Below are 26247 nucleotides of genomic sequence, written 5' to 3'. Positions count from 1 at the left end.
CCCTGGAACACTAGTTACAATTGTGAGCCTCCCATGGAGATGCTGGATTTGAGCCTTGGTCCTCTCAATATACTTTACATCCTAATCACAGCTTCTCCTCCTCCCTCTCCTCAGAAAAGGGGAGGCCTCCCATGGATATCAACCAGCCTTGGCAATGTCAAGTTGCAGTAGGACTAGGCACACCTTCTATTAAGGCTAGACAAAGCAGTCCAGTTGGGAAAAGGGATCCAAAGGCAGGCAGTTGAGTCAGAGACAGCCCCTGCTCCTGCTATTACAAGTCCCACATGGAGACGCAGCCGCACATCTGCTATACATGTCTGTCCCGTGATGCTCTCTGACAATTGGTGCTCATAACCCCTGTACCTCTTAAGTAAGTCAGCAAGGCGGCACTTGAGTTTGTGAATGAGTCCCATAGATTTGGGCTTTGTACATTAAGCTCACCTAGGAAAATGGAGATGATAATCATAGCTGCTTCATTCATGTGCTGGTATTTTCAGCAAATGTTAGTTATTGCTGTTACTATACCATCAGAATCAAATCTGTAAAAGCAGATGAGAAGGGAGGTCCAGATTACTTTAACTAACAAAAGCCTGGTTGGTGTTTCTGAGGAAGGGCAAATAAACAGACTCTTCCTTGTACATTGTACGCTGCCATGTGAAGATTGGGACAAGTTAGTACTTTTAATATTTTTATATGGCATCTGAAGTGTTTGTGAATTAATTTACTTTATTCATGTTAGGGAATGGCCAAATCCTGTGCTGTTGAAGCAACCAGAAGAAAGCAACTTGAACTTGCCTGTCTGGGATCCTCGGGTAGGAGAATTTATTATGGAATTTTATTTAATCATTTAGAAGTCGGACCTTTCTCTAAATCGTACTTCAAATGTTATATCATTAAAAATTGTTCATATAGGACCAGATAAGTGGTTGTATCAAAACAGTATCATAATCCATTGTAAAAAACTGATTCACAGTAGTTGTTTATAATAAAGTACTGAAATATATAAAGTAATACTTTGTAGTACAGCTTAAAGCAGATAATTCTCACATAGCTTCCAATTTAATAAAATAGGTACTCGTTTCTATATAAATTTGAAGATTATGTCTCTAGTTATTATACTTCAATAATTCTGAAAAACTATTGCTTCTAAGATGCATCATTTAATAGCTTTACTGAGGAAAAATTAACTTCTGCAGAATTCTGACAAATAAATATGTCTGACTTCAAGAAGAAATGCAGTTCAGAAGAGAAATATACTTCCTAGAATTGAGAGAGTTTAGTATTAAATTTATATTTCATATTCTTCATAATTTAGGGGAAATAAAATGAGGACTACTAAATAGAAGAATAGGTAATTATTCTGCTTCTAATTTCCTAGGTAAATCCATCAGACAGGTATCATCTTATGCCAATAATTACCCCTGCCTACCCACAACAGAATTCTACGTATAATGTATCTACATCAACTCGAACAGTAATGGTAGAAGAATTTAAACAAGGTAAATATGCTTGGCCCTGTTGTCCCTTACATATTCCCAAGATTTTAGTAGACAGTTTTATTCTATATTGGTAGCTACTGATTGTCAGAATTCTGTAACCCTTAATTCTTTCTAAAACTTCAAATTCTTTCCAAAATAATATTAATCCTGAGTTCGACTCCTAACAACCTCATGGTGGCTCACAGCCACCTGTAATGGGATCTGATGCCCTCTTCTGGTGTGTCTGAAGGCAGCTACAGTGAACTTCTATATATAAAATAAATAAATAGTTATTTAAAAAAATAAAAAAACAAAAAGGCCAAAAATTGAACCAGTCCAATATGGTGGAATTTAACTTTTATGTTCTCAGAAACAGCATCGTGTATTTACATTCTCTAAGTCAAGCATTTGTTGGGTTAGATGGTTTGGGTAGAATGACACAAAGCTAGGCACTTTTCAAAATTCAACCTAGTTTCTAAAAACCCATTGTTTTTTCTTTTTGTTTAGGTCTTGCAGTTACAGATGAAATTCTTCAAGGGAAATCAGATTGGTCCAAACTATTAGAGCCACCAAATTTCTTTCAAAAATACAGGTATCTTAACTTTCATAATTTTGGTATATATGTATCTGGGGGAAAAATAAATTTTTGTCATATTTATGATTTTTGTTTGTTTTTTTTACATCTTTTATTTTTAAGGGGGTTAGGTTGTGTTTGCCTGTGAGCATGCATGTACATGTGGAGGACAGGACAACTTGCAGGGGTTAGATCTGCCTTCTATAGACTGTGTGGGTCTTAGGGATCAAACTCAGGTCAGCAGACCTGGTAACAAGTGCCTTTACCTGCTAACTCATTTTGCTGGACCCTTGCTTTGTTCTTAAGACAGAGGCTCACTCTGTATTCCAGGCTGACCTCAAACTTACTTTGTAACATAGGTTGGCCTGGAACTCATGGTGATTCTCCTGCCTCATGAGTGGTAGGATTTTAGGTGTGAGCCAGCACATGTCCAATAGGGCTTTAAATATAGAAAGCAAATTATGATAGGTGACAGTGTCTCACATTTCTTAAGCAAGGTAGAGAATAGGCAGTAGAAATCTTGAGTGGTCAGGGCCCTCATTCTAGCAGTGGCTAGTCTAGCATCAGTGATAGTTGTTAAAGTGAGCTGTTTCTTAATTGTGGAGTCTATAGTTTTGTAAAAATAGAGTAATCTGTAGCTTTCAGAAACTGTAGTTATATTGTTTAGTTCTTTGCAAAGAAGAAAGAAAACAGATAAAAAAACTCAGACTAACAGATGTTTCTGGCTGTTTTCCTCCTTGATCATGCTGTAAATCCTATATAGACATTATATAGTACTGACTGCCAGTGCATCAACAGAAGAGAACCATCTAGAATGGTAAGACTTATATTTCACATTCTTTCATGTCTCATGATAACAATGGTTACACAATGCCACACCAATTATAAAATAGTGTCTTGCTTGGCTTTCAAAATCAGTGTATTTCATTAGTGACTGACATACATGATGGGGCATCGGGGATTCCGTCATTGAGTTCAGCATCGCCAGTGATAGAAGGCAGTAGAAGCAGATTTTTCTTGCTATTTTTCAGTCAGATTTAAGCAAACTTTTGAAGTATTCTGCAGCTCACTGTTATTGTTCCCCCATCAAACTCAAAAAGGAAGAAGGCACTTTCTGTATCTTCTTAACCTAGGTGGTAGCACACATGTCTGAATTTTAAATCTTCTGACAATAGACAGTAGTTTTGATCAAGCTACACTATATCTTTGAGTGTATGTAAATTCATCCTCTGTGCTGTCAGTATATTCTCATTCCTGGGCCCACTAGGTAAGAGATGTGCTACCTGTAACTTCTTCCAGTCTGACCTTTTGTTTCGAGGGCATTTATTTCTCTGGTAATTTTGATTGTTTTATCGATGAACTATTTGTCAGGAAACTAGAGTATAGTAGTTTCTAGTAGTTACTAGTATAGGGCAATCCTTCATTAATGTCCTGCTGGATGTTACTCTTTGCTATATAGCAAAGTAAATAGTTACACAGAGACTAGACCACTCAAAAACTACTGTTTGGTACATAATAGAAAAAGTTGACTTCTCATTTAAGTAGCAACACTACAGTTATGTAGATTTTCATGCATTTCCTCTGAAACACAAATGTAACGTCAGCTTCTATAAGTGAAAATGTCTAAAAGTATTCTTGAAATTTTTCTGACTTATAGTCACTAATAGATACATAGCTGACAGTTATATATTTTAAGTGAGAGAAAATTAAGTTGTAGAAATCTGGCAAAACCTTGTGATAGCTGATATAAATTTATTGACTTTTAAAAATGCAAAATCCAGTATTTTGTGAAAATCAGTCTGCTTCTTTCAGGAGTTAAGTGCCTACATTAGCTGTTCTTGTTCATATTACGTGTAAAAATATGAAACTAGAAAAGATTGAAGACCACATTAAATAACAGCTTTTGTTTATGCTCAAGTTGACTATTAGAGCCTTAACCAAGACTGGGTATTGTTAGAGTCAGAAGTACATGAAATTTAGATCAGTTCTTTTTAAGCAGAAAGACACTTAAATCTGACATTTGTCTGATTGATGTCTTACTTTATTATTATTATTATTACTATTACTGTGTGTGTGAGAGTGTGCTCATGCCCCAGCATGTATATGAATATTATGAGACAGCCTTCAGAAGTGGTTCTCTCCTTCCTCTGTGACTCCAGGGCTCAGTTCAGGTTATCAGCCTTGCATAGCAAATGCTTTGACCTGTTATGAGCCACATTGCTGCCCCATTTGTCTATAATTAGACTATCTTCTTAAGTGAACATATAAAGCTTCATAGTTGATGTATTACTTGGTTTACTTCATTCAGTATAGTTTGTCAAACTTTATATGACTTCATAGAACTCTTGTTGTATATCTCAGGGTTGGATTAGTAGAATCTAAAATCCGTGTACTTGTTGGAAACTTGGAACGGAATGAATTTATTACTCTTGCCCATGTGAATCCCCAGTCATTCCCAGGAAATAAAGAACATCATAAAGCGTAAGTTGTCCCTAAATACATTTTTAAAATATTATTATTTAACATATGCATTGTTTCAAATGAGTTTTAAGACTGTCCTTAACAGGTATTGGTGGAAGATATATGTTTCCAATATGAGTGATCATGTATTTATTATTTATGTATTTATTATTTATAAGTATACACTGCTGTAGTCAGTAAACTTCAGCAAAAACTTTATATTAGTTTTTGGAACATCATCTAAATGGTCAACAAATCTCAGTACGACTTAATTTTCTTTTAAAACAATATTATATAGCTACACCAGTGTTCTGGATGTGGTTTTAAGAATTTCGTCACATCTCTAAAATCTACTAATAAGGTAGAGAAATAGAAACCAAGTTTAATTGTCCAGTAGCATTTGTTAGACTGAAAAAAATTAATGGAAATTTTTAAATTTTACTTTATAGCAACAATTACGTATCAATGTGGTTCCTTGGGATAATTTTTCGGAGAGTAGAAAATGCAGAAAGTGTTAACATAGATTTGACATATGATATCCAGTCATTTACTGACACAGGTAAGACTTTGCAATCATCGGGCTATGGTTCTAAACTATGACTGTAACTCGGTTTCATCTGTTTAGGGTGTAGCTGGAGGTACTCTCTAATTCCCGATTTAGTTAAATTAAATGGTACCCCTGTTGTAGAGATTGATGCTGCTGTTTAGGAAAAGGAAAGAAATGATGAAGCAGTTTTCCACATAATAAAGCATTGCAGAGTAATGGTCTTACAGAGGGTTGTGACATTTATGCAAGAGCCATACTTCAAGTGCAGAGGACATCTCTGGCAGGATTTCTTTTTTTTTTTTTTCCTTTTTAAAGGCAGTGCTGGCTGCTTAGTCTGGGAACCATCAGTGTGCCTAGGGGACAGGAGGGAGAAGACCCGAGATACTCCTAAGTCAGTTACGTGTTGTAAAACACATCTTAATGTGTTTTCTATTTTAAAATAAAACTAAACTCCTCAGGTGACTTTCTTGTTTGCTCAAAGTTAATAATTGAGGCCCGTATTTTTTATGTTTTTCATCTTAAATAATTAACAGAATATACAGAAATGTTTCTTAAAATGTCTCTGAAGATACAGAAGATGCTGAAAATGTTTCAAGAGTAACAGAAAAAGAAATTGTCCTTCATAACTAGCCCCAGCCACATCTCTCTGGAATATCCGTTATAAATTGGGCTAGTATTGGTCTGTAGTAGTATGCACATTCATGTTGTTACTACTCTTGGCACATATGAGTTTTCTAAATTCTTTTTAGCTAGTCCTCATGTTTATCATGGTAATGTAGGATTCCCTTTCTTCACCTTCAAACGACTAACTATCACTCTAAGAAAGGAACCCAAGAACCTGCAGTTTGAACTAGTACTCCTGATAATCATAAGCAGTCTTCAGTGAAATTATGAATATAAATTGGGATTATATGTCTTAAAAAGGAGAACACTGAGATATTCTGCTAATAAGATTTTTCAAATAATCTTTTCCACATGTGCACACTCATGCCCTATGTCATAGTATTTGCATTGAGAACTAGCCCTTCTCTCCTTGTCTTCAGTGGACTTAAAATCTAAATGGCTAGACACAAACTACCTTAATTTTGGTAATACAACTGGTCTTTACCTGTTTTGAAAAGCACTAGAACAGAAATCTAGAGCCATATATCTTGGGATGCAGTCAAGGTTTTTCAGGCTTTGTAAGACAAATCTTCCACCTATACACTTTAGATTTGCAGATGCTGAATTCCCATAATCATAAGACAGGCTTAGGGTAGAAGGAGAAGTTGAATTGCATTTGGAGTTGTAGAGACAACTAGAGATTTAGAGTTCTGGCTGCTCTTCCGGGAGTCTTTCCCCAGCGTGTGTGTATGTGTGTGTGTGTGTGTGTGTGTGTGTGTGTGTGTAAGAAAAAGAAAAAACATTATCTTAGACTCAGACAAGTGAAGAAAGATTGCCTTTTTGAAAATAACGAACAAGATTTGGGGGGAAAATAATTGCTACATATTTATTTTGTTAATAAGGGTTGTCTGTAAGAAAACTTTTAGATGATACACACATAGAACCAATCAATTCTTAAATAGTATTATAACACAATGGATGTGTTTTAGAAATATCTGTTCCCACAAGAGGGTGTGGTTTTAGTGGGGCATAGAGGTTTATATATTTCAGAAAAGGAAAACAGCTTATGGTTCAGAAAGAAATTTCTTCTTTATCATATTAACATTTTTACAGTATACAGGCAGGCAAACAATATAAATATGCTGAAGGATGGGATGAAAATTGAAGCAACTCATGTAAAGAAAAAGCAGCTTCATCATTACCTACCAGCAGAGATTCTGCAAAAGAAGAAAAAGGTGAGTGTGCTGCCGTAACTCGCCAGTGTGCTTCCACTCATACAGCTGATCTTGAGACCAAATTTGAATTTTACACCTCTTCTAACCCTGTTTGGAAAGAGGATGTAGACAGTCAGTCTGAAATCTCACTTATCACAAAGATAATACGCTTTTGTGTTCTTCGGAACTGAAGGTAGTAGTCTCTGTATTCTCATTTGTTTTTGAAACTCTAACAGCCTTTTTTCTCTTTTGGCAGAGTCTTTCTGATGTAAGTCGGAGTTCAGGGGGCCTTCAGTCCAAAAGATCATCTCTGGATAGCACTTGTCTGGATAGCTCCAGAGACACTGACAGTGGAACACCTTTTAACTCTCCGGTGTCTGCAAATAAGCCTTCCAACCCAGACAGCCCCACAGGAGAAATAGAAAGGTATGGGCCAGAACTGTCCTTTCAGTCTGTTTACTGAAGGATAATGAGAACTTTCTGTTCCTTTCCTAAAAGACCTGTTCTCATTATCCAGAGACTTTTCTCTTGCTAGCTACTAGTTTCTTGTTTAGGAATGCTTGACAGTTTGTGTAGTGCTGCAGGGGTTGCCCCATGATTAAGAACTTACGGAGTCGTGCTGTATAGATGGATGTAGAGATTTTCTGCTTCACCACCTTATCTGTCATTTTCTGTTCTTCTAGTGTAAGGTTGAAATGCTAGAAAGAAGTAATGTAAAATGTTAAAGGTGAGAGCTTTAAATCCATAAGAGGAAATACATTAATACTGATAACTTGACATTTTTCCTAGGAGTAGTGCTGAGCCTGTGGCTGTGATTGTGGAGAAGCTACCAAGTGTTTCCCCAGCTCAGGGGCTATCCATTCCAGTCATCGGTGCAAGTAGGTATCTCAGCTCCTGCCACTGCATAATGACAGTGCCACTGCAGAAATACTTGATCACTAAACTTGTTTTTCTCTTCAGAGGTTGACCCTACAACAAAAGCTGTATCCTCCCCGGCTGTGTGCACCATTCCTACTGTAGTAGGACGGAATGTTATTCCTAGAATCACAACACCCCACAACCCTGTCCAGGGTCAACCACATCTAAATGGGATATCAAATATTACTAAGAATGTTACACCCAAACGATCCCATTCGCCACCTACAGATGGGGCTTCTAAGAGGCTGAAAGACATAGAAAAGGTAACATTATGCCTTCAGCGGTGATCACGCCTTTTGTTTTGTTTTGTAAGTTAAAATAATAGTAAAGAAGCCAACAATTTGTTCTGTTTAAAGGTATTTTAAATCCTTACGAAACAATAATTGTTCATCTCGATTTAAAATCACTGAGGTCTGAAAGTCTGCTTGATTGCTATACATTTCTTGATTTACACAAAAACTAAGTAATTAGTGATGACCATAGTGTTCATACTGTTTTTTCTTTTATGTGATCTTCTCTGCTTCCAGTAGATGGTAATAAAATATATTTTGTTAGAATCTGAATGGATTTAACCAAAAAGATCACTTCAGTTGCAAAAATTAAGGGTAGCAGTTGAACTCAGTCTCAATTTAGTTGTAGTTAATTGAAGTCTTAAATTATTGTAGTTTCTGATGGTAGACTAATAAGTTTCTTGATGTATATAGATTTGTATTATCTTTCCAGATACATAATAGCAACTCATTTTTATTGTTTCTATTTTAGTTCATTCGACTTGAGTCAGCATTTAAGGAGTCCCGGGCTGCTGAGGATCGGAAAAGAAAACCAATGGTAAATGAGTTGGCATTGTCTCAAACATGAGCTTAAAGAGCAGCGGTGTGAGAAGTATAGAGGGAGTGTTTCAGTCTTCAGGGATTGGGTTTCTAAGTAGGAATAAGGTTTGTATACAGAAAGAAAATTTAAACCTGTATTTGTAATTCTTCTGTTTTTAGGATTCGATTGGTGGAGAATCTATGCCTATTCCAACTATTGATACGTCACGCAAAAAGGTAATAGATGATAATATCTCTATACGTAAAAACAAGTACAAAAAAATGTATTAAGAAACTAAAACTAAATCCAAGTATTTAGAAGACTGAGGCAGGAGGATTGCTTCAAGTTTAAGTCTAGCCTGAGCTACAGAGTAAAACCCTGTTGAGAAGAAACAAAGACCTAGGATCAGAAAAGGATATGATTATGTCCCTGTTCTCAGAGACAGGCAGTGTGGTTCGTTAGGACTGCAAATGACAAATAGCTTATAGTTCTCAGGGGGCATTCCTCAAAGTCTAGAAAAGAGAAAATGAGTTAAGAAGATTCGTGACAAAGGATGGACCATCCAGAGACTACCCCACCCGGGGATCCATCCCATAATCAGCCACCAAACGCAGACACTATTGCATATGCCAGCAAGATTTTGCTGAAAGGACCCTGATATAGCTGTCTCTTGTGAGACTATGCCAGTGCCTGGCAAATACAGAAGTGGATGCTCACAGTCATCTATTGGATGGAACACAGGGTCCCCAATTGAGGAGCTAGAGAAAGTACCCAAGGAGCTGAAGGGGTCTGTAATCCTGTAGGAGGAACAACAATATGAACTAACCAGTACCCCCAGAGCTTGTGTCTCTAGCTGCATATGTAGCAGAAGATGGCCTAATCTGCGGGAAGAGAGGCCCCTTGGTCTTGCAAACTTTATATGGCCCAGTACAGGCGAACGCCAGGGCCAAAAAGTGGGAGTGGGTGGATAGGGGAGTGTGGGGGAGGGTATGGGGGACTTTTGGGATAGCATTGGAAATGTAATTGAGGAAAATACCTAATTAAAGAAAAAAAACAAAGAGGCGCATTGGACATGCAAACTTTATATGCCCAGTACAGGCGAACGCCAGGGCCAAGAAGTGGGAGTGGGTGGGTAGGGGAGCAGAGTGGGGGGCGGGGTGGGAGGCTATAGGGGACTTTCGGGATAGCATTTGAAATGTAAAGGAAGAAAATATCTAATAAAAAAAATGAAAAAAAAAAAAAAGAAAGACTTGTGACTTACTTAGATTTAAATCTGTCATATTTATCTATGAACAGTTGTTTGCTCAGCACAGGAGTTTCTTACTAATACCAGAGATAGCTGTTGTTATAAATGGCTTTCAGAATTTAAGTTATTAGAATTCAAATATATTGGGGCTGGAGAGATGGCTCAGAGGTTAAGAGGTTAAGACTGTTCTTCCAGAAGTTCTGAGTCAATTTCCAGCAACCACATGGTGGCTCACATCCATCTGTAATGGGATCTGATGCCCTTTTCTGATGTGTCTGGATACAGCTACAGTGTACTCACATACATACAATAAATCTTAAAAAAAAAAGAAATCAAATATATTTGTATTTTAGAGGAGACAAATGTAGCACTGTATGCAGAGAATATCTTTAGAATGTGAGCTAAAAAGATTCTAGCATTGAATTTTAAAATTTACTCTCTGAAGAATTACCATTAAAACTAATAAACAGAATATTATTAAGCATGGAAAGCTAAGAAAGGAGCTTTGTACAGAATATGGGAAAGCCTTTTCTGAGACTGTATTTTCACGCCTCCAAAGAGGGAAGTGCGTTTCCATATAATCCACGATGGCTTTGTCAGACCTTTTCAAAACACAGTAATATTTCTATGGACAGTTTCAATTACACAAGTCACACTGTAAGACTGTTACAGAAAGATTTACTAAATATGATAATCCAAGAAAATATTGGAGTGGATGTTAAAATACAAAAAAGTGAATGGCATGACTGTGCTTTAAAGAATTTTTACTCCCAGCATCTGAGTTCCAGACCAGCCAGAAAACATAGAAAGAAACATGTTAAAAACAAAACAAAAACAAAAAACTAGAAGGATAAAGTGTAAGTGAGTACAGTTTTATATAGTCTGGTTTGCTTATGCTAGATACATTTTATTGCCCTACTCTATTTTTTGTGTGCCTGAACTTTTTACCAATCATTTACTTACTTACTTGTTTATGGTGCTGGGGATTAAACGCAGAACTCCATGCCACACAAGTGGCCTCCCACTGACCACATCCTCTGCAGGTTAACTATTGACAAGGTTTATATTGTTTCACAATCTGAAAGCTAATTGAGGACATCGCTCTCCTGTTAGTCCTCAGCTTTAATCACCATCACTTGCTCAGTGTCATTGCCCAGCTGTGAGAAAGAAGGGCTGAGTTGTTTACTCTTTACTCAGTGGAGACTGAGCTAGCAAAGCCCTCTTCTCCAGCATCCTCCTCACCTTGCTGCTGCTTTTACTCTTCCCTATTCCTCCTCTTCTCAGTTCTGACTGTCTTTAAAAAAAAAATGCCCAAGAGCAAAATGAATGAATAGGGGAAGAGGAAGGAGATGTCAAGCACACATGAGTGGTAAGAGTGGTAGGAGCCGTTATGGTAGAGTGTGTGTGTGCGTGCGCGTGCGCCCTCTCGAATTCAAGTGCATGGGCATGTACACACTTTTTTGTCTCTCTCTTTCTCATAGAGACTACCCAGTAAAGAACTCCCAGATTCATCATCTCCAGTTCCAGCAAACAACATCCGTGTCATCAAAAACTCGATCCGCCTGACCCTTAATCGGTAATAGCAGTGCCTCTTCACTTAGGTGAGCATGCATCATGCAGTGCATCGATGGCAGCCAGGCTTCGAAGTAGAACCAGCTGCCATACAGATAGGTGACAGGTGACAGGGACAGTCGTCAGCCTAATGACCTAGGAGTGGTTTTTGAACTCTCACACTGGAACCCTGAGATGACGTAGCAGTCTCTCACTGATTGCTGAGTCCACTCTGAGGATACCTGCTAGTAAGTAAGTGTCACCTACAGTGTTATGGCTTTGCATTTTGAGGTTTTACTGCCTTAACTTTGGATGTTTGTTTCTCTGTAATGGGAACCAGTTCTTGGTCACTTGGACTCTGATAAAAACAAGTCCTGAACTGTTTTGTTTTTTTTGTTTTTTGTTTTTAGTGTTATGTTGTAATCATTGTATAGAGCTGAAAAAGTTAAAAAAACAAACAAAAAAAAAGCCCTTCTCTTGTAATTTTCCAAATGTTTATGTGTTTACTTTAGCATTGAAGCCACTTTGTGAAACCTGAGATTAATGAATGTGAGATATCTTTTCTGCTTCCTTCATTTGTGTAGATATCTATTTTGTTTATTTAAATTATTTTTTCCAAACTGGCACATAAATATTTAAACTATTTTTTGTGCTTTTGTCCAAATGTTGCATAGTTACCAAGGAGGATTAGTCCAGTGACTGACTACACAAGAGTTGGGCACCATAAATGTTTTGCCTCCCATGGAGGCCTTCAAAATGCATCTTTATTAAAAATCAAACTATAACCAGGATACTGAAAGTCAGTATATGAATGGTGAAATTGTTACATATCTTACTATCTCATGGCATTCTTGTTAGTTGATTGGTATTTTTTACAGAGGAAGAATTCATTCTGCCAACAATGATAAGATCCCTTTAAGTATAGCAGACTTGTATTTTTGAAGTATAAAAGTAACTCAGCATGGAAACTGCTCACCATAACTCCCCACAGTCGCCAACAGTTTCTTCATGGATTAGGCATGCAGAAATAAGCAGTGGATTTTATTGAAACCTCAAGGCATTTCTGAATGACATTGTTACCAACCATTAATTGGCTCAGGACCTTTGTAGTTTTTATTTAACTATATGAGTTGTCTTTTTTTACACTGCTTTTTTCAGTGCATTTCTTAATATTTTTTAAGTTTCATGAATGCATGCTCAGTTTATGAAAAATCCACAACCATGTAATTCTTGTAATCTGTTGACTCCGTGTTTTGTAAATGAAGTCGTATGTATTTTCAGAGTATTTTTGTATGTACTGTAAGATATCATCTTTTCAAAGAGAAACTTTAAAACCTTTACTGTCTGTCTTTAATTTTTTAAATACACCTAATTAATATATTTAAAATGGAACACAGATGCATAGCCAGGAATGCTGTGCATGCCACCTTCAGCTTTCACTCAGTGCTCAGCAGGTGCAGAGGCGGGGTCGGGGGGTGGGGGTGGGGTAAGGAATGTACACTGAAGCCAGAGTTAGTGGAGCAATAGCAAACCTTTCTCACCCATTTTAAATTCCTAAGTTTTGTTTGTCAGAGTTCTGTATCCTCCCTCTCCTGATCTGTGGGTGTCTGAAAGGCAGGTAATAGTGTTTAATGTATATAAAAGAAAAATGGAAAAAACTTGCTGAAAGCAGATAGCAAGAGCTGAAAAAGAAGGGCTGTCCTGCTACTCACATTCTCTATCAAAGGCCACGGGGAGTCTCAGCTTCCTTGGCAAAGCTAAATGTTTGGGATTTGTTCTTCAGATACTCTAGAGTGTGAAGCTGAAGATTATGAGAGGACTGTCACCTGACTGTGAGCCTACGAAGATGACTTGGTGGGGGGCCTGATTAAATCTTAGGTCTGAGAAAGAAGCCTAGTCAGCACTATAGTAGCTTTATTCTTACACCAAGAGTCCATTCGCCATGATTAGTAGTTCAGCACCAGAATCTACAAAGAGGGACTTACTTCATCAACAGTCTGGCAGCTGAGGAATTAGATGGGTCTGATATGGTGGGCTATTCAAAAGTGAAAGCTTCCTTCCCTGACTGGTAGGGGAGACTTCGTACATTTCATTACGATTTAGGGGGTGTCTGGAACGGTTCCAAGTAAGTAAAAAGGTGTGGGATTTAGTTTTATGTGTGCTGGCTGTTTTCGAGTGCATAGCTGTAGCTAGAAATGTATTCTATAAACCAAATAACCTGCAGCACTTAGGCAAGTGTTGGTTTTCCTAAGGTGCTGGACTTTAATCTGCTCATTTTTCAGTGACTGTGCTCTGGAGACTAACAAAGGCAAGCATTCCTGGAAGCCTGCCTCAGCTTCTGAGAATCGAACCAATCTGAGGTAGAAAGTACTTGGTTTAACATCTTATAAAACTGGAAGAATTCATTTTTAAAGTTTACTGATGCTTAAAATAAGTCTAATTTTGTCTGAAGTCTGCCATTCAGTTAGTAAAAGGCTTACTAATTTTGCAATTAAATGAAAAATGGACAGTGTCTAACAGGCCAACGTTTTTTTTCCACAGCATCCCCCAAAATCTCACTTTGTAACCTTGCTGGCTTAGATCATGCTGGCTTACAGCTTTGGGTGATCCTCCTTCCTCAGCACCTGGCTTGTCTCTTGGTTTTAAAATGGGAATTTCTAGCTTGAGGGTCATGAGTACCTGACAATCAGGTTTTGTGCATTTTTTCCAGTCAAGGGAAGTTAGTTTTCATCGGTTTCTCGGACTAGTCCATGCCCTCAAAAAGGAGGCTGAGGATTGAAACCATCAAGATTGAACAGTCCTAGAATATTTATAATTTACTCATTTGATTTTGCTGCAGTAGATTTCTAAATGGAAGGTGGCTCTTAAACAAGGTAGGCTATGATGGGCCTCAGAAATACTGTATTCATTAGGTACTTTATAAACTCTGGGTGAAACTTAATGTGGTTGCTATTTAGAAAACTGTTTACCATCAACTTTTCTTTGCTAACTTAGATTCATTATCAAGGTCACTCAGAATAGAGTAGCTTAGAATGATCCTCAAAGATGATAGAAAAGTAAAGATCAGAACCCTTTGAGTTCCATGCATTCAAGCTCTCACTTGCTCCTCCAAGTTTGTTGTTCAGGCCAGAACATACTAAACTTACCAATAAATATAAATGCTATAGTTTTTTTACATATATATTTTATATAAACAAATTTATGTTTAAATCAGTAACTACCTAGTAAATCATACAAAGCTTAGGATTTGTGCAAACGATTGAAGGAAATCAGTCTCACTAATGACAACTGTTCCTTAGGATTTTCTAAGGGAATTTTATAAGGTCCTTTCTAAGTTTTCTGTTTTGGAAACAATCTAATAATTTTGTATTTGAAGTTAATTGAACACAAGATTATCAAATTTGTTAAAATGTTTTAAAGACTTATTTTTGATTATGTGATTGTGGGTGTGTAATGTGAGTGCAGTGCCCACAGAAGCCAGAAGAGGATACCTGAAGAACCCCTGAAGCTGAAGTAATAGGCTGTTGTAAGCTGCTCAACATGGGTGCTGGGAACCAAACTTAGGTCCTCTGGAAGAGCAGGCAGAATTCTTCACTTCTGAGTCATCTCTCTAGCCTCTAAATAGCTAAAATTTTAACCTGACTTTTGAAAAGACCCATATAGACTATCTTTGATGTCCATGGTGCTGCATCACACCACAGTGTTTGTAAAATGGCTGCAGCTGCTGCTCTTTTCTCGATAGTTGTGTGGTACTTGTTAGTTTTGTCTTATTTTATAATTGTACACATGAGCTTCATTTGTCTGGAATAAGTAATCTAATAAACTTTCTTTGATAAGTAGGTGATGTTTGAGTGATATTATTTGGGAGTATTTCAGAACTGCCAGAACACTATATACTTATTTCTTAAACTGACATCCATCGAGTCATTTATGACTTAGGTTGTTTATGGGAGAAAACGGTATTCCCTAGCTACTTAATAGGAAAGCAAAGCTCAGACTAAGTTTACTTCACACACAATCATTTAGTAGCAATATTTAGTAGCAAACTGTAATAATTTGCAAATGTGATCTAAATTTAAAGAAATGCCAGCCTCCTGTCCTTTCGGGTGGCCTTGTGCATACTTTCATCAAAGGGATCCTTGAGGCATCTGTCAAGTGTTGAAGATGCTGTCACTCTGGGAACCAGAAGCCTCCAGTTGAAAACAGAAGTGTCAGTAATCAGCATTGGGTACTACTCCTAGAATCACAAGTTACATAAGGACTTCATATGTTCTTACATCTCCCTTGGTAAAAACTGACAGTGAGCCTATCTCTATTGTACCTCTTAACACTTAAATGATTCAGACTGATGTAACACTAAGTTCACATATTTGTTTGGTGTTTATCATTGCAACAGAAAGCAAACTAACACAACCTTTGTTCAAGAATCTGTCTATAGAGGTTGGCTGGGGATGTGCCCCAGCTGATGGAGTGCATGTCCATCATGCAGGAAGCCGTGAGCTTGATCCTGGTGGCACACACCTACAATCCTACCACTAGGAAGGTAGAGGCTGGAGAATCGGAAATTGAAAGTCACCCTTGGCTATACAGTTCCAGGCCAGCCTGGGCTACATCCTTGTCTCATGGGAAAAACAATAGCCTTCCCTTAGAGAAAACTTGAAGAGAACAGTGAAGGAGAAAACACTCCAAGGAAGGAAGAAGGAAGCAGAGTTTGTTTAATTTCAAAACAATTAAAGAAAGACTTCATGGACTAAGATGCAAAAAGCAAACAAAACTTAGAGGCCATTAAAATGTGTTTCTCTAATAGTAACCCTTAGAAGTGCATTTCATATGTTAATGGCTGCATATACACATGTGACTATAACTGCATATGAAATGTATGTATGTGTGTATATATAAGAATATCTTAGGTTGGAGAAATAGCTTTCCTTACTGTTGGGACACCAGTTATTTTTATTTACTATATTTTTAAAAGTCCTAGCATGCTGGTAGTGGCGCACACCAGGCTGGCTTACAGAGTGAGTTCCAGGACAGCCAAGGCTGTACAGAGAAACTGTCTCAAAAAACAAAACAAAAGCCAATATGCTACAAAAAAATTATTAATTGGAACATTTTAATATTGATCAGAGTGCAACGGTGCTCAGAGTGGGTCAAAGTTGAACTGAAGAACAGTGGTGTGTTAAAATTTGCTCAAGTGGAGCACATGGTTAAGAGCAGAGCTAGTGGATATGGTAGAATTGACAAAAGGGTTCCTCTTGAACATGGAACTGCTAAGCCGTGTCTGGACAGTGTGGGGAAGTTCATGTTGCTAGGCTGAGGTTCACAGGGCGAGGTCTGCAGGTGTGTTGAGACTGACATCCTGAGAGCCCCTGCCGTAGGTGCGTCTACCAGCTGCTCCATGGGAATACATTTGTTGAGTGGGAAGATCCCTTCTACTTATGCTTTCCCCACATTGTAGGTGGGGAAAGCATGGTACATACTGTATAATCTCAATTACCCAAGTGTGTACGCTTGCAGGATCTAGAATAACACATTGAGCTGAGCTGCTTGTGACTGGGGGCTTTGTTCTTGCCTTCTTGTGTTTTGTTTCCTGTAATGCATATACTAAAAACTAAACAAAAGCTTCTTTAAAAAATTTAAAAAAAAGATTTGCTCAAGTGAACTGGAGAGTTGGCTCCGTGGTTAAGAGCACTGACTAGAGAACCCTGGTTCAATTTCCAGCACCCACATGGGAGTTCACAATTCCCTGTAACTCCAGGGGATCCAACATCCTCACACAGATGCAGGCAAACTACAAATGCACATAAACGTTGGGCGCCAGGCATGGCGAAATAAAAGGAGGTGGGAGAGATGACCCACGTCCCACCAGAGCTCTGGGGCGCTGGGCAGGTAGACGTGGGGGACTACCATGCATTCAAGTGGGCGTCTGGCTGTGGGAATCCACAGAACCCGAGTCCGTGGGGGGTGGAGAGGGAGCAATCCGGGGTCCCTGGGCCTTATAGAGTCCAGGGATGACAGGTTCTAGCTCTTGGGCATCACAAGACGTCGCTGGACACCACAGAAGAGCTGAGAACAGACCCTCACACGAAAGTAAGGGAGAGCTCTAACAGGTTACCATGGGGAAGAGAGTCTGGCTAGCTCAGGCTGCTAGCTTGGTGGGCAGCTTGGGTTGGCTGGTGGCCATAACTGGAGCACAGGAAGACCTCCCAGCGGGAGGTTAGATATGGAGAGAGAGGAGAAGGGAAGGAGAGAAGGAAATCAAGAGGTAAGAGACAAGAAGAGAGCAAGAGCTTAAGAGAGAGACGAGGGGCGGAGCAGCCCCTTTTATAGTGGGCTGGGCTACTTTGCTGTTGCCTGGTAACTGTTGGGGAGGAGCTTACCTGGCTGTAGCCAGAATACCAGGAGCTTGGGACTTTGTGTGACTGATAGTCACAGGATTATGGAGTTGAGGAGTTAATGTGGCATCAGGAGCTTGTGTCTGGGAGCATAGCTTATGGCTCGGTCCCTTGTAGATTTTTCTATTGGGTCTCCTGAGTAAGCCTCACTCGACCAGAACACAGACTGCCTTTCACAGCCCAACACATAAATAAATTATTATAGATTTGCTTATGTGAGAGGTATAAACTCACTCCAAATCCTGTTGTACTCATGTCTCATACACCCCAACACAGTCCAGAAGCTAGATTATATTGTTCCTGCAGTAAAAACTATTATGTAATAATATTAGTTCTGGACTCTATAACTCTCATTGATTAAGCATTTGCTAAGGGCCCTTTACAACACTGGCAAGCCTTGTCCTATCAGGAAGCACTACTATGTTACAAGTGAGGAAACTAAGCCCTGGTGAGACAATTTGACCATCTCTAAGTGCTAACTATTCAGAAGCACACTCCAGAAGTATCTCCAAGTTAGGAAGAAAGCTAGACGTGAGTGTCAAACCCCAGTGACAGTACCCTGCCCCACAGGATCCTGGTCAGGGCCAATGATGGCATGCTGTGCCTACTCTGCCCCTAAAAGCTGTGTGACTTTGATGCTTAACCCTCAAATCCTTCCAGATAAACATGTGTATGTGCTTGTGTGGGTCCCAGGGATAGAACTTATATCTTCAGGTTTTCCTACCTTAGCCATTTTGACAATCTTAATGTAAATAAAATACTGAACTGACCCCTCCCACAAAAATGAGTGAGGACAGCATGTGAATGAACGCTTCATCTGTGGTAATAATAAATCAGAACATGGGGGATCCTCGAGCTGCTGGTGGAAGCAGAGACGGTGTTGGGGAGGCGGAGAGAAAACGGAGTGTGGGAAATTTAAAAAGATGGGAAAGGGGCTTTCCTTTTATCTTAGCCCCTATCCTGTTGGTTTCTGGGCCAATGCTTCTTTCTCGGACGAAGAACATGAAGACGCTGCTTTATCTAACAGTCACCTCGGAGGAAACGCCATGGTTCTTCCACAAGGGAGATCTGGCCCGGCGTCTTGGATCCTGAGATCTGTGCGAGATCCCGGCTTTGCGCCCTGTCCGCCCTGGAGCTGGATTTATCATCAGTTTAGAATAGCATGGCTACGATGTGTGGTGCNGATGGATGGACGAGCCCCGCAAGTGCAGACAGGACAGTCCACATTACCTGCCAAAGCAGCCAGCATTGCAACAGCTCTCCAAGATCAGGCATAGGTCGATCACTGACCTGGCTAAAAGTACCAAGAAGGTCTGGATCATTGTGGTGCCTCTCTCCAGAAAATAGTGACAAAAATTGAAATCAACCAGCACACCAGGATTCTCTGTGGCAAGACCAAGATAATAATGGGGGCCACTGTCATCTGGCACTGTGGTTCCTTCACGGCAACAGTGGCTGGTGGGTCCTGGATTTACANCATCACTTCTGCTGTCACAGTCAAACCGGCCATCAGGAGACTGAAGGAAATGAAAGACCAGTAGAAGTGCTACCATTTGAGCAGCCCTGGCCTGCAATAAATGAGTTCATTCCTATGACAAATTGTAATAAAGTTGTTGGTTGAGTAAAAAAAAAAAAGAAAAGAAAAGAAATCAGAATATATCTAAAACTACACAGTGTACACTAGCATACATATGTCATTTAGAAGGGTACATGTGTACTCACACTCAGAAGACAGAGGCAGGAAGATCATGAGTTCAAATGCAGTCCAGACTATATAGCAAGACCCTGCGTCATATTTATATAAGCCAATAAAATAAGTATATAAATAAAACATGTACTGATAATCATAAGTGTATTTTAAACAACTCTTGATATACATGTAATTTTACCATGTATTAAAGATGAATACAAATATGCATGCTAATAGGATAGATATGCTTGCTTATGTTTTATGTAATGAGCTAGGTTCTGAAGCTGGTAAGATGGCTCAGTGGATAAAACACTTGCTGCACAAATGGGAGGGACTGAGTTCAAATCCCAAGACCCAGCTGTAGCAGCATCATATGTCTGTAATGCCAGGACACCAGTGCATTTAGGATGGCTGTAGTTTACTAAAGTGTGCAGTGGGAACACCAATGCCTTTCCTGAAATGAGAGCAGTATAGTGACTCTCTAGAGTCATTATACTTTGTAGGCACTATGAAGTACTGTACAATTCATCTCTCATGTCTCTGTCTTCTAAAAGTGGTGGTTATAATAAAATGCTCTACTTTTAAAAAGTAGCTCAATGAATCAAAAGAAGAAATCCAGCAGTTCCTGGCACTTAGCAGAATCCAACGAATCACGACCAGAGACACATGAAATAACATGGCACTTGATTGACAGTGGACAGCTCCTCTCCAAGAAATCCAGCCCGAGAATCAAGAAAAAAGGCCAAAATCCATCTCCCCAGCCAGCCTAGGCAGTAGAGTGCCACCTCCCATGAGATGCTCTTGCCTTGTGTTGTGAGAATTTTCCCTGGCAAGTCGGAGGTGGGGAACTAGCCAACATCTACTTCCTCTCCCGTCTCACAAGGTTCCAATGATAAACTAGGGTAGAGCTCTGCCAAGATTCACTCTGGAAGAGCTAATCATTTATTACGCTCACAAATGGACTAAGGCATTACAAGCAGGAGGGTAGGTGACTTTAAGACAGCCATACTGGAATCCATGCAGGAAGTGTGCATGACTCTTCTGCCATGCTGCAGACTTGAAGGCCCTCTCCCTAGTCCTTCCCAGCACCTCCCTGAGGCCACATGTAATTGGGGAGGAATTGTAATCAATTGGTTGGTAAGGATCCCATGACTCCACCCCCACACTCAGTCTTCTATGTGGGAACAACGATCAACAGGCCCAGCTGTGATGATCTTTTGCCAAGTAGGCACAGCTGAACTCAGGCAGAGGCTGGCACTCAGCCTGGAGGGTACGCCTGAACACCTTGTCACCCAGCCTTTCAGAAAACAGCGCTGAATTTATAGGAAAAAAGAAAGTAGGACTCATGAATCATTACAAAGTTCACTATCTATATATTACAACGGGCTAGAGAACTTATCTAACTACCTGTACCAGCCAGCACAGCACCCAGAACGTCCAGCTGAGCCGATGCTACAACAGAGTTTAACATTCTGCAATGTAAACATCTGTATGTTGACATCCCCACTTCTGATCCAACTAGATCTGTAAGCAGCCACGTGTGGGGAGGGTGCCACAGCGTAAAGCCACACCCATACCAGCTGCACCTGTATTCCCCTCCTCCCACCTCTCCTGGACATGGGGCAAGACTGTCTAACCCTATTTCCAGCTCACTTCCTGCTAGAGCTTTATAGCAGTTCAAAGAACTAAGTTCAGGTTCTTTCCAAATAGGTTGGTTTCTTGAAACTCACCAACAAGTCAAACATCAGAAAAGTGGGGATTTCTGAACACCACCCACTTGGATGGTAACTGATATTTAGCAGTTTCAAATATTAAGAAAAGAAAAAAAAATTGACCTTGATTAGGCAGTATCTAATCTCCCAGAGCACAGGAAATGAAGGCGAGCAAGTCTGATTTGCAGGAGGCACTGAGGTTACACAAAGTAGTGGCTCCCCCAGCAAGGCCCACTCACGGCCTGCCTCCAACTGAACACCCAGAGGGAAAGCACCATTAAACTCCCTATAAATTCAGCAACCAATCAGTTGTACCATGGTGAGGGGGTGGGGAAAGGGAAGAGAGGGTATCATAGGTTTGAGAAGGCTATGCTGTTGGGGCCAGAGGGATTCAGTAGTCAACCAGCCTACTTATTCCGTATATGTTTAGCATGAATGTTCTGGAAACTAGATAGCATTGGAAGGACCAGTTGAAAGTACTGGATGTGTTTGGCTGGAAAAGTAATCAGAGCTCCACTTTCCATGGATGCCGGAGGGAGGGAGAGGCCCAGAGATGAGGTTGCTGTTATGAACCACCTAAGAGATGTTAGAGGAAACCAGGCTGGCAAAACGAGTTTTGAGAGGTTTTGAGGGGGTGGGTGGGAGGATGGGCTCTGCCATCAAAATACATGATGGGAAGAGTGGAAGATGATACACACCTTTCTTAGGCAAACGCCGCCATCACTGAGCAACTCTGAGAACACCAGAGGAGGCTGGGAAGAAAGGCTCCTGACTTCAGATTAGTAGTGTTGAATCAGCGCTGTCTGGCGCCCCCATGTGGTAATCCGTGACAGATCAGGAGAAATGCTGGTGCAGAGCCTCTAGATTTCACCACCAGCCACCAACCTTCCAGATCACTGTGGGGGATTCCCAGCTCCAGGAACAGGCTTCTGCAGAAAAAAATTCTCGGCTGGTTGAACCCTTACTGCAACCCACAGCCAAAGTGGGTTTACCTAATTGGCCATTTTGGGGATGACATCAGAGCATGCACAGACCAGCCCACAGAAAGATCTCTTTAGATCTTTCTGGTCATGCCCTCAGTGGACTGTGGAGCAAGCCCACTTGAAGCTGACCCAAAATCATGTCTTTGATCAAGTTTCTTCTACAATAGTTGAATGTGAATCTTTGCCTCCTGCAAACTGAGGGGCAAAAAAGAAAAAGTTAAAGTCTTGATCACCAGATTGCTAGCCCCCACATTAGCATATGCTAATTTGCTGTACTTTCTCCCTCCTCTGCATTCTGAGCAGGTGGCTAGGCCTATTCTGTCCAACACAAGGTCAAAGCAGGGGCTACGGATTCCTGGGGGGCAGGGGGAGGGGGGGTGCTGTGAGAGGACTTGCCCCTGGAGCTGAGAGAGAAAATATCAGCCAAGTGTCCAAGGGCTGGGATCCGGATGCTATTGTGTCACTGCAGCCTTAAAGAGCACGGCAGTAGACACAGTTAGGAGGGCTGACCCAGGGTCAAGCAGAAAATGCCTTTGCTCTAATCATCAAGGCTATTGACCTGTGAATCTGGACTCAACCGGACCATGGAACATCTCTGCAGCCCTCAGTGAGAACCAAAGCTCAATGGATTTGCCTAGCAGGGATCCCAGAGAGAGCCTTGGCACACTTCTGGCCGCAGGAGGTGTAATGGCTAATCTTCGTGGTCAGCTTGACTGGATTTAGCATCACCATGGAAGCACACCCCTGTGTGTACCTGTGAACATGGCTTCCAAAAAGTTTAACTGAAGAAGGGAGACCTGCCCTGGATATGGGTAGCATTAAGCCCAGGGGCTGAGTGAAGAGAGAGCTGGCTGAGCACCAGGGGTCACCACTCTGCTTCCTGACTGTACTTCCTACAACTATACTAACCATCTCAAACTCCCGCTACCTTGTCTGCCCAGAAGTCAAAATAAACCCACTTTAAGTGGGTTTTGGTTTGGTTTGCTTTGGGTTTTTTTGTTTGCTTTGTTGTTGTTGTTGGTGGTGAGATATTTAGTCTCAGCAACAAGAAAAGAAGTTAATACAGGAGGATATTCAACAATTAGTGAGATTAATTTCCTGCCAGCTCAGTGTCAGACTGAAGTTGACTTCCAGTCAAGAAGACTGTTATTTCCTTCACATCAGAGTTGGAAAACTAAAATTCTGAGCTGCAGTAGCGTTTACAAAACATAGGCTTGCTGGGGTGGTGCAGGGGAGGGCAGATGCTCTGAAGCATGGGACAGCCAGCAGAGCCTGGGCGGCTCAGACTGGGGGTAGCTGAGGAACACAACCACCCTGGCAGTAATAAAGAGACTCGGACAGTGCGCTCTGTAGAATCCCTGTGGCCATCAACTCCTGAAGCAATGATCCCCAAAGAACAGGAATTTCCCCCAGGAATCCCATACTTTGAGGGAAGAAAATGGCTGAAGACTGGTGCCCACATGCCAGAAGAGGAATTTGGTTCCCAGAAAGACATTTCACTGAGCTCCCACAACTTATCACCTTGCAGGAGAGACAGCCTGAAGCCCAGACAGCCATGGGCAGTACCACCCTTCAGCAGAATGGCCTGTCTCATGCTAAGCATAAATCTGTGCATCGGGACCCAGAAAACGGTCGTTGGGGATTTCCTGGCCCTTGTTATTTGCTCCTCTTCCCAATGTGGCTACATTGAAAAAATTTTCTTTTCTATGCTTCTCTGTCAGTTGTTTAATTGGCTTATTGAGGGCAGCTGGCCAAACCTAGCCCATTAGGGCTTCCAGAGACCCAGTTCTCCCCTCCAGTGACTGGGGAGGTTGAAGAGATGAAGGTAAAACTGTTGAGACTAAAGCATCAGCAGCACCTGCATGCTGTGGAGAGGGTGGGGTGGGGTGAACATACAGCACCTGCCTAGGATGTGTGAGGCTCTAAGCTCCATCCTCAGTACTGCAAAAAGAAGGAGGAAATGCTGCAGAGGTCAAATTGAAGAAAGCACTGCAGCCATATGACCTGGCATTTAGGAGGTGGCGGGTGACTGTAGCAGAGCCCGCTATGGAGGAGGAAGCTGCACAAGGAATAAAGGTCACATTCTCAAGAAAAACGAGGAGGAAGGAAGGAAGGAAGAGAGATCAAAGGTCGAAGATCAAGGTGGAAGATTTATTTTTAAATTAGGAGATTTCTGAACATGCCTTAAAGCTGAGTGATGGAAGGCACATAGGTAGACATTTTAGGAACACACGTATGTGCTGAGGGACCAGGTCGGAAGAGGAGCGGCAGTATGGGAAGAGAGGAAAATGTGTGGACAGTCTCCAAGACTTGCGCAATGATCTCCTGGTGTTCATGCTCTGTATAATCCCCCGAAAGAGTCACACTTGCTGACTCACTTCTAACAGTGTCGCACAAGCAATAGCATGCCACTTCTGATATTAGATTAGAGAGACTGTAGCTTCCAGCCTTGGCCCTGCCCTTCCCCTTGGGTCACTCACCCCGAAGCAGTGGTTGCCATGCTGAAAGACACTTAGAGGAACAAAGACTCTATGAAGGAGGTGACTGCACTCTTATGGTCCTGAAGGCAAGGCAAGGCGCTCCTCTGGAAAGCAGGACATGGGAGCCAGATCTTTCATAGGAATCTGATGTTCCTGGCAAAATAGCTGATTTGTAACCAGTGCTCAGGGCATAGCAAAGCCAACAATGCTAAGATCAAAAGTGTGCTGAGCAAAATGGGTAAAGAAGTCTGGGATGCTTTCACAATAAAAGTTTTGGAAAGATAGGAATTCAAGGCCCATACCTAAACACAATAAAAGCAACATACAGCAAACCAGTAGCCAACATCAAACTAAATGGAGAGAAACTTGGAGCAATCCCACTAAAATCAGGGACTAGACAAGGCTGCCCACTCTCTCCCTACCTATTCAATATAGTACTTGAAGTTCTAGCTAGAGCAATTGGACAACAAAAGGAGATCAAAGAGATACAAATTGAAAAGGAAGAAGTCAAAATATTACTGCTTGCAGGTAATATGAGAGTATATATAAGTGACCCCCAAAATTCCACCAGAGAACTCCTAAACCTGATAAACAGCTTCAGTGAAGTAGCTGGATATAAAATTAATTAACTCAAACAAATCAGTGGCTTTTCTCTATACAAAGGATAAACAGGCTGAGAAAGAAATTAGGGAAACGACACCCTTCAGAATAGTCACAAATAATATAAAATACCTTGATGTGAATAAGCAAGTTCAAGGCTCTGAAGAATGAAATCGAAGAAGATCTCAGAAGATGGAAAGGTCTCCCATACTCATGGATTGGCAGGATTAATATAGTAAACATGGCTATCTTGCTGAAAGCAATCTATAGATTCAATGCAATTCCCATCAAAATTCCAGCTCAATTCTTCACAGAGATAGAAAGGGCAATTTGCAAATTCATCTGAAATAACAAAAAACCTACGATAGCAAAAACTATTGTCAACAATAAAAGAACCTCTGGTGGAATCACCATCCATGACCTCAAGCTGTACTACAGAGCAATTGTGATTAAAAAAAAAAACAAAAACAAAAACAAAAAAAACCTGCATGGTACTGGTACAGTGACAGACAGGCAGATCAATGGAATAGAATTGAAGACACAGAAATGAACCCACACACCTATGGTCACTTGATCTTTGACAAAGGAGCTAAAACCATCCAGTGGAAAAAAGACAGCATTTTCAACAAATGGTGCTGGCACAACTGGTGATTAGCATGTAGAAGAATGTGAATTGATCCATTCTTATCTCCTTGTACAAAGCTCAAGTCTAAGTGGATCAAGGACCTCTACATAAAAACCAGAGACACTAAAACCTATATGTCGCTGTCTCCGCTTGCCGCAGTCTCCGACCCACAGGAACACCAAGACGGGCTCACGCAGCTTCCGCTGTACTTGCAGCTTCCTCCACAGCTTTTTACTTACAGCTTTTTTACTTGGGGCACAGCTTCTCCACTTAGGGCAAGGGCTATATTTATACAGTAGTGGTAACTGACCTCATCTCGCTCCACACCACCTCATCCAATCAGAATCACACACGCTCCATG

The 26247-nt window shown here is 40.7% G+C and overlaps 1 protein-coding gene across 1 annotated transcript in view; it reads left to right on the top strand.

The window, feature by feature from the left end:
* The window catches only part of Papolg (poly(A) polymerase gamma), a 32962-nt gene extending 20221 nt beyond the window's left edge, over window positions 1-12741 (top strand). The window contains exons 10-22 of the mRNA XM_021175987.2: window positions 740-812; window positions 1379-1499; window positions 1986-2070; window positions 2816-2869; window positions 4414-4533; window positions 4962-5071; window positions 6776-6897; window positions 7133-7302; window positions 7666-7754; window positions 7837-8057; window positions 8557-8622; window positions 8784-8840; window positions 11332-12741. Of these exons, the coding sequence (XP_021031646.1) occupies window positions 740-812; window positions 1379-1499; window positions 1986-2070; window positions 2816-2869; window positions 4414-4533; window positions 4962-5071; window positions 6776-6897; window positions 7133-7302; window positions 7666-7754; window positions 7837-8057; window positions 8557-8622; window positions 8784-8840; window positions 11332-11430 (1387 nt within the window). The 3' untranslated portion in view covers window positions 11431-12741. The remainder of the gene's footprint in view (window positions 1-739; window positions 813-1378; window positions 1500-1985; window positions 2071-2815; window positions 2870-4413; window positions 4534-4961; window positions 5072-6775; window positions 6898-7132; window positions 7303-7665; window positions 7755-7836; window positions 8058-8556; window positions 8623-8783; window positions 8841-11331) is intronic.
* The last annotated feature ends 13506 nt before the right edge of the window (window positions 12742-26247 follow it).

This window comes from Mus caroli, chromosome 11 (assembly GCF_900094665.2).
Source record: "Mus caroli chromosome 11, CAROLI_EIJ_v1.1, whole genome shotgun sequence".
NCBI lineage: Eukaryota > Metazoa > Chordata > Mammalia > Rodentia > Muridae > Mus > Mus caroli.
This window is presented reverse-complemented; position numbering and strand designations above follow the sequence as displayed.